This window comes from Rhipicephalus microplus, chromosome 5, assembly GCF_043290135.1.
Source record: "Rhipicephalus microplus isolate Deutch F79 chromosome 5, USDA_Rmic, whole genome shotgun sequence".
Taxonomy (NCBI): Eukaryota; Metazoa; Arthropoda; class Arachnida; order Ixodida; family Ixodidae; genus Rhipicephalus; species Rhipicephalus microplus.
Genome location: NC_134704.1, coordinates 8273394 through 8288865, shown reverse-complemented (window position 1 = coordinate 8288865; position 15472 = coordinate 8273394). Strand labels below are relative to the sequence as shown.

The 15472-nt window shown below is 43.4% G+C and overlaps 1 protein-coding gene across 1 annotated transcript in view; it reads left to right on the top strand.

Moving 5' to 3' along the window:
* The window catches only part of LOC119175053 (structural maintenance of chromosomes flexible hinge domain-containing protein 1), a 274681-nt gene that overhangs the window by 67944 nt on the left and 191265 nt on the right, over nt 1-15472 (top strand). Inside the window, exons 11-12 of the mRNA XM_037426232.2 lie at nt 1724-1934; nt 12856-13030. Coding sequence (XP_037282129.2) covers nt 1724-1934; nt 12856-13030 — 386 coding nt within the window. The remainder of the gene's footprint in view (nt 1-1723; nt 1935-12855; nt 13031-15472) is intronic.

Genomic DNA, 15472 nt, shown 5'->3' with positions numbered 1-15472 from the left:
TACGACCGTCTGAAGGTTGGCTCTGCATGTTATGGGCTTTGGAGTGCTGTAAACTGCTGCTAACTCTCAGTCACGGCCAAGCAAGCGTAGAGAGAGGATTCAGTGTGAATCGCCAGGTTTCGACCGAAAACGTGAAAGAATTGTCGCACATTTCATAGCGCATTATTTGTGATGCTGTAAATGTAGCAGATGGCATATGTAATGTGCCCATCACAAAAAATTTGAGAACATCAGTGGCTTCGGCGAGGAGCCAATACTGTGCATTTTTTGAAAAGACAGGAGCAGGAGGATGAGAAATTGAAAAAGAAACGTTGCATTGAGGAGGAGGTCGAAATGCTTGCAAAAAAAGAAAAAGAAACTGGAAGCTGCTATTGAGGCTTTAACAGCTACGGCAGACTCATAACGCAGAAAAGGCAGAGGCATCTAGCGACATAACATACATCATAAAGTCAAACAGCCTTAGGAAAACCGCCAAGACAAAGCAGCAAGAAATATCGGACGTTGACGTGAAAGTTCAGGAAAGGCGACGAGGCATTGCATGATAATTGTTCCTTATACTTTCATATCTGAATAAAAGTTCGAATTCTGTGTTATACTGAAAGTGATTACCCATGCAACTTTAAGAGACTATGATTGAGAGTTGTCAATAATGAAAACGTCAGTGGAGCCATGTTTCCAATGCCTGCTCCGGCAAGGTTACCATTTTTAGATTAATTTTACTAATTATATCAAGCCTCCAGCCTTCTCTGACCATGAAATGGGTCTTTAAAAATTTTCACGCATAGCCTTGAGTCTTTGAAAACTCTTGAATTTTTGTCATGGAAACGAGCATGAACCCTGTTTAAGCCGGAAAAAATGGGACAAGGCACTTTGTCATTTGTCTTTTCTTGTGTTCAAATTTTTTGCGAGCCTTAAAGGGGTACTGACTCGAAATTTCATGGCCGCGGGATTGATTCCTGTGAACATCCGTATATCCTCTGCAACATATCATCAGCGAATACCCAGTTTGGAAGGTATTTTGAAATAATTTCAAAGTTTGCATGACTGATTGACTCTTTTGCGCTATTCATACCCTCAAAAGCGACCCTTGGTGTCCAGCCTACTTCCTTCACGTGACCACGCGCAACAAGTTACGAAGACATCATAGCTCCCATTTTTCTTTTACTGTGTTTGCACAAGGTGGTGATAGTTGCACTACGCAGCTTGTCGTTTTTTGGAGCTCTCTCAAACTGAAACATAGATGGGTCAATAACAGGGACCCTACACGTAATTATCTGTTGCACAATGCAGCAAACAATGTGCCGTGTAATGACCAACAGGCCTCCAGCAACATATTGCAGTGATAAAATGTGAGATCGAAATTTTCCCGTCAGTACCACTTAACATTAATTATGAATGTAGACCAACTCGCCCCACAAAAAGTTCTCTTAGGCTGGGGATCTTGCTATGTGGAAAATTGATGCATAGGATTAAACCACTTTTCATTCTTTATTCCTCATTCATGAAATACCCCGTAGCACGTGAGGGCGTTATAGCGGGGGGGGGGGGGGGGGGGGCAGGGGTTACATCAATCAATGACATATATCATCGTACGCACACAAAATACATCAATAACTGAAATACCCCTTTCTCCACACACATAATACAGTTATCTTCTATTTTCGCACTTAAATACATCTTCGTTCACCTTACATTGAAGCATTTCTTTTGAAACAAATTTCAGGTGAGCCTAATCATGAAGAGCGGGCAACACAGGGTGGCCAACTTGCGAGACATTGACACTGATCCGGAGACGCTGTTGATTCGTAGCACATCTGACCAGTTTGACTTCAAGGCTACTGTAGATGGCACCCGTGTGGTGGAAGGACAGCTGCGTTATCACCCCTTTCTTTACGATCATGAGAGCTATCCATCAGAGCACAGTGACCACAGAGGTAAGTAAGAGCGAGCACTCCGAGTTTGTTCTCTTTGTTGAATACCTCTTGGGTTTGTTGATCCATGTATGGAGCGTGCGCAGCTCCAATGTAACTTCATTTTCAGCTTGCATTGATGCAATAAGTTGCCATAGTATATGCTTGTGCTCATATTCGAGCACTTCAAATATTCAAAGGAATATTCACTTCAGTTCGAATAATATTGTTGAAGTTTCGAAGTACTCGAAATGCACAAATGGATGTATATTAGTCCAAATGTAACCCTCCTTTCTCCTGTAAAAACGGTTTTGCTGCAGGGTAGGTGTGCTGTATCGTAAATATGTGTATCCGGTGGAAATCTGCACTACTTCGAAGCCCCATATCAATGTTAAATGAAAATGTAATGTTACCGTCACCTTGATTTATCATTCTTTAAGTACAAAAATTTACCCTATTTACTCGCATAAATTGCACACTCCCATAATTTGCGCACCTGTAATATTTAGCCAGTTATACAAAATATATATAGAGTCAAGCCCACATATAACAGCTCCACTTGAAAAACTTTTGCTCAAGAAGAGACACTGGTCTTAAAAGTGAAATCTTTATTACTATAGATATATTAATTAAATTATGTGTGTATATGTGTTTCTATCTCCTGTTTTTGAAAATGTAATTAGTTTTATTGTACCTCAATTAGTTCTTAGATTGGGATTTGAAAAGTAAGTAAAATCTAATTAGGTCATTTCTTATGGGTGAATAAGAAACCTTCCATTCATATTTTCTGGTCCAGTTTAAGAAGCAGCTGTAGTCAAAGAGCCGCCATGTGGAGCTATGCTATATATATGGATGCTGATACACATAATGGCGTGAAAATTTTCAGTTGTGTTAATGCTTCATAATAATGATGTGATCCCGGCTGCGGCGGCTGCATTTCCGATGGAGGCGGAAATGTTGTAGGCCCGTGTGCTCAGATTTGGGTGCACGTTAAAGAACCCCAGGTGGTCGAAATTTCCGGAGCCCTCCACTACGGCGTCTCTCATAATCATGAAGTGGTTTTGGGATGTTAAACCCCACATATCAATCAATAATAATGATGTGCAATTCACTCATATTATAGTTCACAAAATTTTTTATGTTCAATTACCCATAAAAAAATAGTATCGCTCCACAGTGATTTCTTAAGAGTTCAACAGTATAACATGATTAAATTGGCTCACAGAAACACGAGAAGTTCCGTAAGGCTAGTCAGGCTGGCAAAAAGTGTGAAGCTGAGAAAATTCAAGGAATCTTCAACAAGAAATGTCACTTAAATGTTCCCTGTCTGTCTCTCTGCTAAACAAAGCAGAAAGTGTCTAATTCTAGCCAATAAATCATTAAAAAAAATTTTTTTATGTGGAAAGCAAGATCCTAGCCTCATCATAGTAAGTGGTTGAGTGGAGGGCCCTGAAAAGAACATGGGGTATGAGACTAAAGTCACTTGTTCCTCTTAAATTAGAACTCTATTTTATCAATTAACTATCTAAGGGCTCAATAATAATTAACCAAATGAACGTTAGGCAGTCTGCTGCCCTGTGTAACCGGTCATATTGTTGAGACCTTCTTTGTGATTAGTCTCCGGCCTGTTCTATTATGAATACCAACTATATACCCCAACTCTTCCTTTTGCTGTAGGTCGCTATGAGCCGAATGTCGCTGATGCTCAGCCACTTGCAGATGTAGCCTCTCGAGACAGCGCAGGGTTTGCAGGCAACTGCATAGATTTCGCATTTCTGTGAAAGGCGCGGTGAAACCAAAAAGACAGGCGCTTTTGTGAATTCGCGGTGAAACCAAGTGGGCCCACCTTCACCCTTCGCTGAAATGACTTCGTAAGCGGAGGGTGAGATGCGCTCTTTGTTCCGCAGCTCACGTGATTGTTTTGCACACGGAGAGGATTGTAAACGTAAAAATGCCTAATAGGCACCAACTCCACCAATCTCGCATCTTGACAGTGCACTACGGTGCACTTCTAGCAGGCACCTTTTTGTTCTAAGCCCGCTTTTTACCGCTTCCAAAATTTCGTTGCGAGGACGGTTTCAGACGAGTCTCCAGGCATCTCGATCGTGTGGAAAAACTACCGGCGCAAAACACGAACACGGTGCGTTGAGAAACGTGCACGAGCGCAAAATCAGACACACGATTGGACAGCAACAACGGCGAACTTGCAAAAATAAAAAAACGCGTTGGTCTCGCCAGCCAATGTAAAGCATGGAACAGTGTTATTGAAAAGCGCACTGGCTCCCTCAGCCAATGAAAGACTCGGTACGGCGCACTTGAAATGCGTGCTGAGTGAGAGCCAATCAGCAAGGCGGAAACGGCCTTTCGAAAACCCGCGACGGCGGCCATTTTGCTTAGACATCGACATTTTGAGACGGTGCCAATTATGCACAAAGGAAACACCTTCAAATCTAGCTTAAGATGGCGACGCTCAGCCCGCTGCAACGCTCATGGCGCGCGTGCAAAGTTCGAACAAATTTCGTTTTTTGGGGGGCATTTTACTGCTGCTGGAGTGCTTTGAAGGCCCATTTTATCGCATTTCTTTACCGAATTTGGCGTTAGTACAGTTAAACTCCTTTATAAGAGGCACGCTCTCGGCAGCAATTCTTGTCTCTTATATGAGATGTCTCTTATAAGTAGGGTGCCTCGTATGCGTTTTCTTATGAACCTGTATTTTACTGTAGGTGCACTGGTGTCTCTTATACCCATTTGTCTCTGATATTAGTGTCTCTTATAAAGGGGTTCGACTGCAGTTTCAGAGTAGGTGCTCTGAGGTAAACACCCCGAAAACAAACTTTGCTAGAAATGATTTTTTCGGCCGTGTTTGATCGTTTCAAGACCTGTGTCCCGCATGAAAACGAACGATACCCGCTGGACGGTAAAAATATATAATATTTCAATGACACAAAATCGCACTTACAACGAATGTCTTTTAGCATCGCTGATCGGTTACAGCGAACGGAGTTGGCGCTCCAGCGACTTCTCGGAAAAACGCTTTCGACCACTGATAAATCATCGACGAGGTGCCCATAGATTGTTATTACTAAATTCCGACCCTCCCTTCCCACTCCTGTAGTTGTTGCTCTTTCGAACAGTTTTTGTTTTCACGCACCTCCTACGTCCGTTGTCCCCCCGTTACTCAGAGCTTCCAGCATTGCCAGACAATGCCTGTTTTCCCACTCCACCAATCTTTCTAAGATTGCTCGACCAACTAGTCTACCCTAAGTTCTTTATCACTGGTTTTGTTACACTTTTATTGGTTACACAGCATGTATTCAGCAGACCATTTCCCAACATCCTTGGCCATCGACTGTACCCGATCATCTGCGGCTGTGTCTTGTCTGCGTCGGTGTCTTATGGTTCCAGCATTTGCGCTAGTCCACAGATTTTGATAATTGGCTATATTAATAATTGATAATTGATATTGGCTTGATAATTGACAACTAATTACAGGAAATGCCAAAGCAAGAGAATTTGTCGATGTTTGTCTGAACTTTAACCTTACACAACTGGTGTCGGAACCAACTCGTGTAACTAGTGAATCTTTGAACATTTTAGATCTTATACTAACAAACAGCCCCGAAAGCTTAGAATCTATCTCCTACTTACGTGAAATCAGTGATCATAAAGTCATTTATACTACATTAACCTTCATCCCTAAAACACGCCACATTTCCAGCAAAACAATTCATATGTACAACAAAGGTGATTATGAAGCAATCAATAATGAACTGCGAGATTTCCTGCCTGAGTTTGAATTCAGTTTCGATTCCAGATCTCTTAACAGCAACTGGTTAGTCTTTAGGGACAAAATATTCGAGTTAACTAATACATATATCCCAAAGATGAACTTACCTGCTAATCAAAATAAACCATGGTTTTCGAAACTTTTAATAAGGCAGGAAAATAAAAAGAAACGTCTCTTTCGTACCGCGAAACGTAATGGTACTGCGTGCGTATGGGAGAAGTACTATGCTGCAGAAGATGCATATTATGCTGCAATTCGAAGTGCAAAACAGACGTTTTATCGCATTGACTTACCTAAAATTCTAACAAATAACCCTAGAAAGTTCTGGGAAGTTATAAACCTGCAACCGCCGCGCGAAATGACGCTTACTGACCAATATGGTGAGGAAGTTAGCGACGGTGATTGTGCCGATGTTTTTAACATCGCGTTCTGCTCTGTGTTCACAAAAGAAGCCGATTCGCCACTTCCCTCGCCACCTACACGACGTTACCGATAATGACTCCAGTGGAATTTTCTGTTGCTGGAATTTTGTCCCTTATCGACAGACTTAAACAGACTTAAACTTTCATCATCGGCTGGCATTGACAACATTAACTCTAAACTGTTAAAAAACACTAAACAAATTATTGCAGTGTATTTGTCGATGCTGTTTTCATTGTCGCTTAAAACAGGAATGCTGCCAGAAGACTGGAAAGTGGGAAAGGTCATTCCGGTCCACAAATCAGGTAACAAACAGTCACCCCTAAATTACCGCCCCATTTCACTAACCAGCGTCTCATGCAAAATCATGGAACACGTCATATACACTCACATAATAAACTTTCTGGACGCTAACAATTTCTTTCATTCTTCCCAGTATGGATTTCGTAAATCTTTATCTTGTGAAACACAACTAGCTATATTTACTCATGATTTGCACGCTAATCTTGACCGTAACTTCCAGACATGCAATTTTTCTAGACTTCGCTAAAGCTTTTGATAAGGTACCACACAAACGCCTGTTACTAAAACTTGCCCAGTTGAATCTGCACCCCAAAATTCTTGCATGGATTTCAGAATTTCTTGCTAACCGTTCCCAGTTTGTTGATATTAGAAATAAACATTCTAGCTCCCTCTCGGTAACATCGGGAGTCCCCCAAGGTTCCGTCCTCGGACCCCTTCTGTTTCTAATATATATTAACGATTTACCCATGCATGTATCTTCTCATATCCGCATGTTTGCCGACGATTGTGTTCTATACCGCAAAATTACTAACCCCTCTGATCAAACTGCACTTCAAAATGACCTTCATCGTGTACAGCAATGGTGCGACCTGTGGTTGATGGAGCTTAACCCCTTTAAATGCAAACTCGTTTCTTTTCAACGCCAGCATAATCCCTTGCATTTTTCTTACGTAATAGCTAACTCTACTTTTGAACAAATTAAATCCTATAAATACCTAGGCGTCACCTTATCCAGTGATCTTTCATGGCGCACGCATATCACGAACGTCATATCATCAGCGAACCGAACTCTGGGTTTTTTGAAGCGTCATTTGCGTCATGCCCCACCTGACATCAAACTTCTCGCCTATAAATCTTTAATCCGAACTAAACTAGAATATGCAGCTCCCATATGGAGCCCGCACCAGGTATACTTGATAAATGAATTAGAGTCTGTGCAAAACCGCGCCACTAGGTTCATACATTCTTCATATTCATATAACATAAGCATATCATCCCTTAAACGTGAAACTGGTCTTTCGAATCTTTCAGTGCGCCGCCGCATTACCAGCCTTTGTTTTCTACACAAGTTCCTTCACAGCCCTCTTAATCAAGCACCCTACATCGTCCCACCGACGCGCATATCTCACCGCACTGCCCACGCGTTTCAAATTGCCCGTCCACATGCTCGCACTACTACTTTTTCTGCCTCTTTTTTCCCCCGTGTAGCAGTGGACTGGAATGGCCTTCCCTGTGACGTTCCAGCCATCACGTGTCCATCAACATTTAAAGAGAAGGTCACCACGCACATTTCCATTTGAAAACCTGTGTACATTTACCTGTAACCCACCCCTTATGTAATACCCCCTACATGGGGGTCTTTAAGGTATTAAAGTGATGTGATGTGATATTCGTTCCTTGTTTAGGACCTGTTATTGCTCACTTCACATTTCTCTCAGCATGCTCTCCGCATGCGTGCGTAAGCGTAATAACGGCTGTTACATGAAAAAAGTCGCAAATTGTCGAAGTCAGTGGGGCTGTGCAAGTCCGCCGGCTACACAATGTGCTACACAACGCCATCCTTCTAAATCTGCGTGTGCAAACCACTCACAAGTTTGATGAGAAAGCCTCTACGATGCTACACACTGATGCCAGCAATGTTGGTTTGAGAGCTGTGCTTGTGCAGCTGCAAAAGATCACAGAAAGAGTAATTTCCCATGCCAGCCGAACACTAACACAAGCTGAGGCTAATTACTTTATGACTGAGAAGGATTGCCTCACCGTGGTATGGGTGGTCAAAAAATTTCGCCCTTGTTTATACTGAAAATGTAACGAATGTAGCAGCCTCACAACAAGGATGTTCTATTTACACGGTTTATTAAGGGTGAACTTGTGCCCAAAGTGAACGACGCACAGCAATCAAGATTCGAAGGTCGGTAGTCTTCGTGAGCCTTTGCCTCGAGCCACCTCGTTCTCTTCTTCTTTACGCGCGTTGGCTGTTCGGTGGAGTACCGTGCGCATGCAGGGCCGGCTCGTGCATTGCGGCTTGCTTCGTCGCTCGTAGTCGTGCCATTAGCGTTTCTCTGGTTCCCGATGTCCGCGTTGCGCGGAGCAATGGTAGTTTCCTGTGGCATTACTACTGCCCTTTCAAAGTCTTCAGTGACCATCTTTCACTGTGCTGGTTGACGAATCTTAAAGATCCTACTGGGTGATCAGCACGTTAGTCTCAGGCTGCAAGAGTACGACATGGCGGTCGTACACAAGTCAGGGAATCGACATATGGACGCTGACTGTCTATCTCGCTCAAACATTGAATCGGCAACGCTATCCGATGAGGGGGAAACAGCATTCCTCGGTGTTCTCGACACGGCCGTCATTACACAGCAACGACGTGGCGACCCCTAGTTGCTTGCCCTAATTAATTACCTGGACAGCAGATCTCACTAGGCACCAGCTGTTTTTATAAGCGCTGCATCATTTTGTTTACGGGACGGAGTATTATACAAAAGAAACTTCTCCTTAACAGGATCCGCCTATTTGCTCGTCATCCCAGCCGCCCTTCGCTCCGAAGTACTCTAAGTATGCCACAACTAGGTGACTTCAGGCCACTTAGGTTACACGTGAACGCTGGCCAGAGTACGGCATCGGCACTACTGGCCAAGACTAACCATAGCCGTAAAGCACCACGTTCGTATTTGCCTCGACTGCCAGTGACGGAAGTCACCGCCGCCTAAACCAGCTAGCGTCCTGCAGCCCGTGCAGGTCCCAAGGACACCATTCGACCAGATCTGCATGGATATTTTGGGCCCACTTCCTACTTCTACTGCCGGGAACCGCTGAGTGTAGCCGTTGATTACTTTATCCGTTATCCTAAAACAATGGCTATTCAGAGAGGTACAGCAGCGGAGGTGGCGCAATTTTTCATAGAGAATGTTTTACGGAGGCATGGTGGACCAAGCGTCGTGATCATAAACAGAGGAACCGCATTTACAGCAGCTCTTTTGGATCAAGTCCTAATGCTGAGTGGAACAACCTATCGTAAGACCACCGCCTACCAACCGCAAACGAACGGGCTTACAGAGCGCCTGAACAAAACAATTGAAGACATGCTTTCAATGTATGTAGACATCGGACACTAACATTGGGACGAAATCTTGCCATATACCACGTTTGCATACAAAACGGCCAAGCAAGAAACAACCCGGATGACCCGGTTCAGCCTAATTCACGGACAGGAATTACAAAGCATGTTAGATGCGATGCTATTGTACGAATGTGACGACATTAACCGGTATGCCAAGATGTTTACAAAATGCGCGGAAGCAGCAAGGCAACTAGCACGTTGTGAATCCAGCAGCTGTAAGAGTACCGCGCAGGCTGCTACAATGCTCACCGCAGAACACTCGTTTACCAGACCGGCGACAGAGTATGGGTTTGGACGCCCATACAGAAACGAGGACTCTCCGAAAAAGCTGTTGAGGAGATAATTTGGGCCATACCTAGTACTGCGACGATTGAGTGATGTTACTTAGGAGGTCATTCCCGACAGTTCACTTATTACGAGGCGTCGCCAGCACCGTCCTGAACTGTTCAATAGAAAGAATAATTAATTCTATATAGATTCGATACATCCCAAGTTCGGTATATTCAGGATCGATTGTAGATTGACCTCTATGAGGCAGATTTGGAACGTTGGACTTGAGAGGAGCACACCCTTGTCCGCCACATCAGTTTGGCTTCCAGAGAAGTCGAAAGAGGAGGAGAGGCTGAGAAAATAGCATCATTGCCTTTCACTTGTGTTAGAGTATGTTTTTAACCCTAAACTAGATGATGGATGCAAATATTCACAACATAGACTTTAAATGCAATTTAGGGCACTGAACGTAATGAACACATGACACACTGAAATAAAAAGGTAGAAAGGTTAATTATATTTAACCCCGCATAGCCCGCCTAGAGAAATTGCCATAGAAAAAATCAGATATCTCGTTTATTTGCTCTTGGGATACAAGTGAACATATTCAGAACAAGTTGAAGTGCTAAAGATGTTACATATCAAAAATACAATTCGTATCATATTTGATACAGTGGGCTTTTCCGAAAGGCACGCCAGTGTCATGCTTCAGCACATAGATAATAAAAAAAACAATTTCTTTCCTTGTTGAGGCAAAGTGTGATGTCACATTTGGAACAAATGATGGAACTGAACTTGTTCTCACTTGCCACACAGTGCCTGCAGCGCAGCCGCTGGTTCGTAACCAGTGGGAAATGCCAAACACCATCTTTCCTTACGTCAACATTGGGCTCTCTTAGTGGTACTCTTCTTTTTTTTTTTTTTTGGAGCAGGTGATGGCAAGCTAGATGGGCGTCCCTTTTTGTCTTTCCAGATAGCATTAGGCGCTCTGACAGCGCAGTGATAAACACGCGCAGCTTCATTGGGTTGGAGTGCAGTTGGGCAGATTGGCGCTTGTGCCGATACCATGCATTTACTGCACAGATGAAAATGCTGTGGTACAGTAAATACATGTACCACCGCCTCGGCCTGATGGTGTATATATACAGGGAAACTTGGTAGTTGTGTTGATCAATCTCCCCCATGAAGCTGTTGTACGCGCCCACAACACATGGGCGTGGTACGTCACTGTGCTTCTTGACTTTGCGGTTGTAGCGTTTGACCGTCTCTATGGGCTCCACAGAAGCAAAGTTTGAAACTAGGGTGACTGCTTTTCGATGAAACCACCGTACAACAGCAAGACCGTTCTTGTTGTCGACACGGTAGTCATGGGAGCCTTGTCCAAATTTCTCGCTAAACGTCCCGGAGAAGTCTGGGTAGCAAACCTGTAGCAAATCCTTTTCCCAGTTCCTTCCAGAAGTTGAGCAGGATGATGCACTGCTGCAGAAGAAATCCGGCTCATCGTCATCACTAGCGTCACCTGGCGCAGCGTTGTTAGCAACGGTCCGTTCTTCTTCATCGCTGTCCGAAAGATCACGGAAGTCACTTGCGTCGTCACCAACAGCAACACGCTCGAGGATATCCCTCAACGCCGCACCTAAAACAAAAAAAGACAGCACGATCTATAACCAAATAGTGAAGAAAGAAGCACCGAACAGTTGCTTGTGTTTTACGGCGAGCAGAAAATTTCATCTTATGCTTTCATTTCCAACTGAGAGCAAGAAAGATGCGCGTTCAAGTAACGCCCGCTGTATCAGATATGATACGGGCGAAATTACCACGCAATTGTAGGGTCCGAAGCTACCACACATCCCAACACATTATACCTAGTGATCAGATAATGTATCAGGCTAAACAATTCATGAAGGTTTAAAAAAAGATACTTCATAATTACCTTTTCTAGTGTAGAACGTTCAAGCTGGAATACCGTCTCGTGCGGTGCTGGAGGCGGCCATCTTCGAAAGTGAGCTAGCAGCGCTCTGGTGGCGAAAAATGGAAACATGGAGATTCGAAAACACTCTTCAACGTTCCCTAAGCACCACCAACTAGCTTTCGTGCTTTCAGTTTCGGTTTGTAGCAGCGGGGCTAGCTTCAAACTTGGCGTATCAAATATGATACGGTGGGCGTTATGGGGTTAATTAATAAAAAGACTTCATTAGAACTTTCATAATTCAAGAACACTACGACTAAACGCATGTGCACAATCGCTCAACATCACACCGCACTCAGAACCGCTCCGTTCACTCGTGTTTTGTCGCCCCTTCTCCTCGCATTTCAGTCTTCGTTTCCCACGCTTTTCAGACTCCTTCATTTACAAGTTGGAGGCACACACACACATTCGTCGACACAAAACGCACTCGGATATCGCTCAGATGCACGCATAAAATGGTTCCTTGAAGACGGGATGAGGCCCCCTCTCTAATGGCCGACGAGCAAACGTATTGTCGATGGGAAAAAAAAAATTGTAAGAAGCAAACAACACTCAACGGGTGCCGCGTATACTTGCAAAGCGTTGACACTTGGGTGGCACGAAGTCACATACATAAATACAATTTGGCGTTTGCATTGCCTCATTCTTGACAAGACAACTACAAAATGCCATCCGGCCAGCTCTTCATCAACCTAGCCCTAAGAAACACTTTAATGTTTCTATCTCATAAGAATATGCTTAGGAGTCTTTGTGTGTTACCATTTCAACACTGCATTTAATATCTACAAATCATGACCCCGATGTTCTCCTCGACTTCGCTATTTGTTGCTTTTGTAAATTCTGTAGTGACATCAGATGCTACTTTTGCATAGTTAATAAATTTGAGTTTTCTTTCCTCTAAAAATATGAATTAGATTATATTGTAATTAAATAATTAGTGTAACAAGCATCTTATGGTGTGATACCTGGGCTGCGGTTTAGCTGCTTCCTCTGCCAGCATTTTTATGTGGACGAGTACTATAATATTAAGCCACGCTTTTTTCCCTCTATTTGTACACCTCATTCAACAAAGATGGTGACGATGAAGATGAGCTTATGGCCAACGGTGTCAAGCCAGCCCGAGGTCAGCGACCTATCTTTGAGTGCTTCTGGAATGGCAGACTCATCCCATACACCACAATTGAGGAGTTCGACTGGTGCAGCCCTCCCAAGAAGACAAGAAACATTCCCATTGAATGCTTCAACAGGTGACGAGTTCTCGTTGGTCATTTGTTTTACTAATTTATTGTGGCACTAGAGTGCTTTGTTTTGGACAGGGAGACACTCTTGAAAGCACTTTTTAAAATTCTCAATTGATTTTGGTGAAACTTGCTGGGTCCATGTATGTTTGAGTGCTTCTTTTTACAAATATGCTATTATTTTAATACCATGCAGTGGAAACCACTTATATTGTAACCACTTATAGTACAGGAGCGGTTATAACGCGGTTCTTTCGATCCTCATGTACCTTCCAATTGAACTCCATGTACAGTAAAAGCTCTATAATTCCAACTCAACTAATTTCCAATCAGCAGGCAGGCTAGAATGAACAGACATCGCGCCACAGTGTCTGGCAAGAGCCCAGAGAAGCCACCTCTGGACTTGTTCCCACAAATTATGTAATAATACACATTTATGGCAGGTAATTTCGTAAATTAGGTTCATGCTCTAACAGTAAATGAAATGTATTGGTCAGTGATATTCCAGAAACAACTTTTATTCACATGAACGGTGAGCATTAATGGCCATATAGAGGAAGCTGTTTGCGCTCTGAAACACAAATATATACATGACAGAGTTACTACAATCAGAATTTAAAGCCTTTATTTTTTAGCTAATTTGGAACAGTAATGAAATTGTTCATGGGGACCCGGCCAAATTCAAACACTGCCTGACTGGGAAGTGTCGCCCATACAGCAGTAGCAGCCGACAGATTGCACTAACAACTATAAAAGCATACGTGGAAAGCGATCACTACTTTTGTTTAACCAAATGAAAGTGATGAATAATTTGGGCGACCATTCTGGGCCAATTTCTGCAAGGAGGGCCGCCCGAAAGCAAGGCGGCTCTCAGTTTGGATTAACCGTTGTAGATACCGACGGTTTTGAATTATTGGGAGTTCCCCTTCTGTAGAAATATATAGTGCTGTGCCTGAACCAGGGCGTCAGTTTGAATTACGTGCTAGTTCGAGTTAATTGAGTTCAAATTAACGAGCTTTTACTTATACGCATACTTATGATGCAGTCCTTAAGATGAAAGACTGTTTATAATACAGTTGCCGAAAATACTTTGTGGCAAACGCAATAGCAAGTTCACTTCTCAAAGGAGACTCTGGTGCTGCGATCATTCAGTGGCCATGGGAATAATGGGTAGTAGCAGATTTGCCTAAACTTTGTACTGGCAGGCTTTGAATCCCACTTGTGGCTTTGTTTATTGCTGTGTTTCTGTTTTGTTATGAAAGAAAGAATGAACCATTTGAACTTCGTGGCCTGATTTGAACTGGTAAGCCGGAAAAGTTAAGTGAGGTCTAATTGCTGAACATTTGCTGATTTTTGTTTCGTAACAAAACAGCTCCTAGCCACGCGAAGCCAACCGGAGCTGAAAATACGAAAATTAGACAAATCCATGTTCTATCCATCATTCCCATGTTCGCTTAAGTACCGTGCGTGGCAGCTCCCGTAGACACTAGTGCCAGAGTTCCCTCTAGTGTACTTACAATCGAACCTCGTTATAACGAAGTTGAAAGGGGAGTTATAATTACTTTGTTATAACCATTAATTTATTATAGCCAACAACCATTTCTACCAACAATTAACTAGCAAGAGAGAATGTACTCACTATCGAATATCACAGCAGCTCACTGCGCAGAGAAAAATGGCCATCGGAAGACAAAAAGCTAGCAAAATAATAAAGAACAGTGCACTTTATTTCCACCAACTTCAGCACACCATATAGCGGACCACTTCGAAGAAAAATAGTCCTTAATAGACTTTTACCTACTCTTCTTCACGTGGATGATTTCTTTTTCAGCTTCAGCAGTTATTTCGAATCCGTCCTCGTTGTCGTCATAAGCTCCAAAGAAGTGGCGCAGCAGGTCTGTCGCATCCAGTGCTTGCGCCGGCGTTGGTACGTTGAGCTCGCCAACGTTAGGCTCTGTGGTGCCGACACATTCATCACTGTCATCATGCACCCCCGTCACCGCGCACACTATTTCCGCATCTGACAACTCTTTCGTTGTGACCACGTCAGCATCAGCACCGACATATGTGCAGCAAGTGTCGCAGTTAGGCACAACGCCGGCATCGATGAGAGCATCCCAAAACGTCTGGGCCTGGTTGCTCGCGGCATCCTCGATCACTGGCGACATCGACGAAATCTTCGACAACTTTTTTTTTTCTCGAGGCCGGACTCAACGGCTTTCACCATCGATCTGACTTCTGCTCGATTGTTATATTTTTGCGCTTAAGTTTGCCGCTGCTGTTGTCCATCTCGTGTCTGGTGGCGGAAACTAATAGATGCGGTTTGGCGGTGTTGCTATTCCACAGCGAATGACAAAGAACAAAGCACAATCTGCGGACTTTATTATTATTTGCTAGTTTATTTTAAATACTAGTTCAAATTCTGGTTTATTGAAACAGCAGTGCCCATGT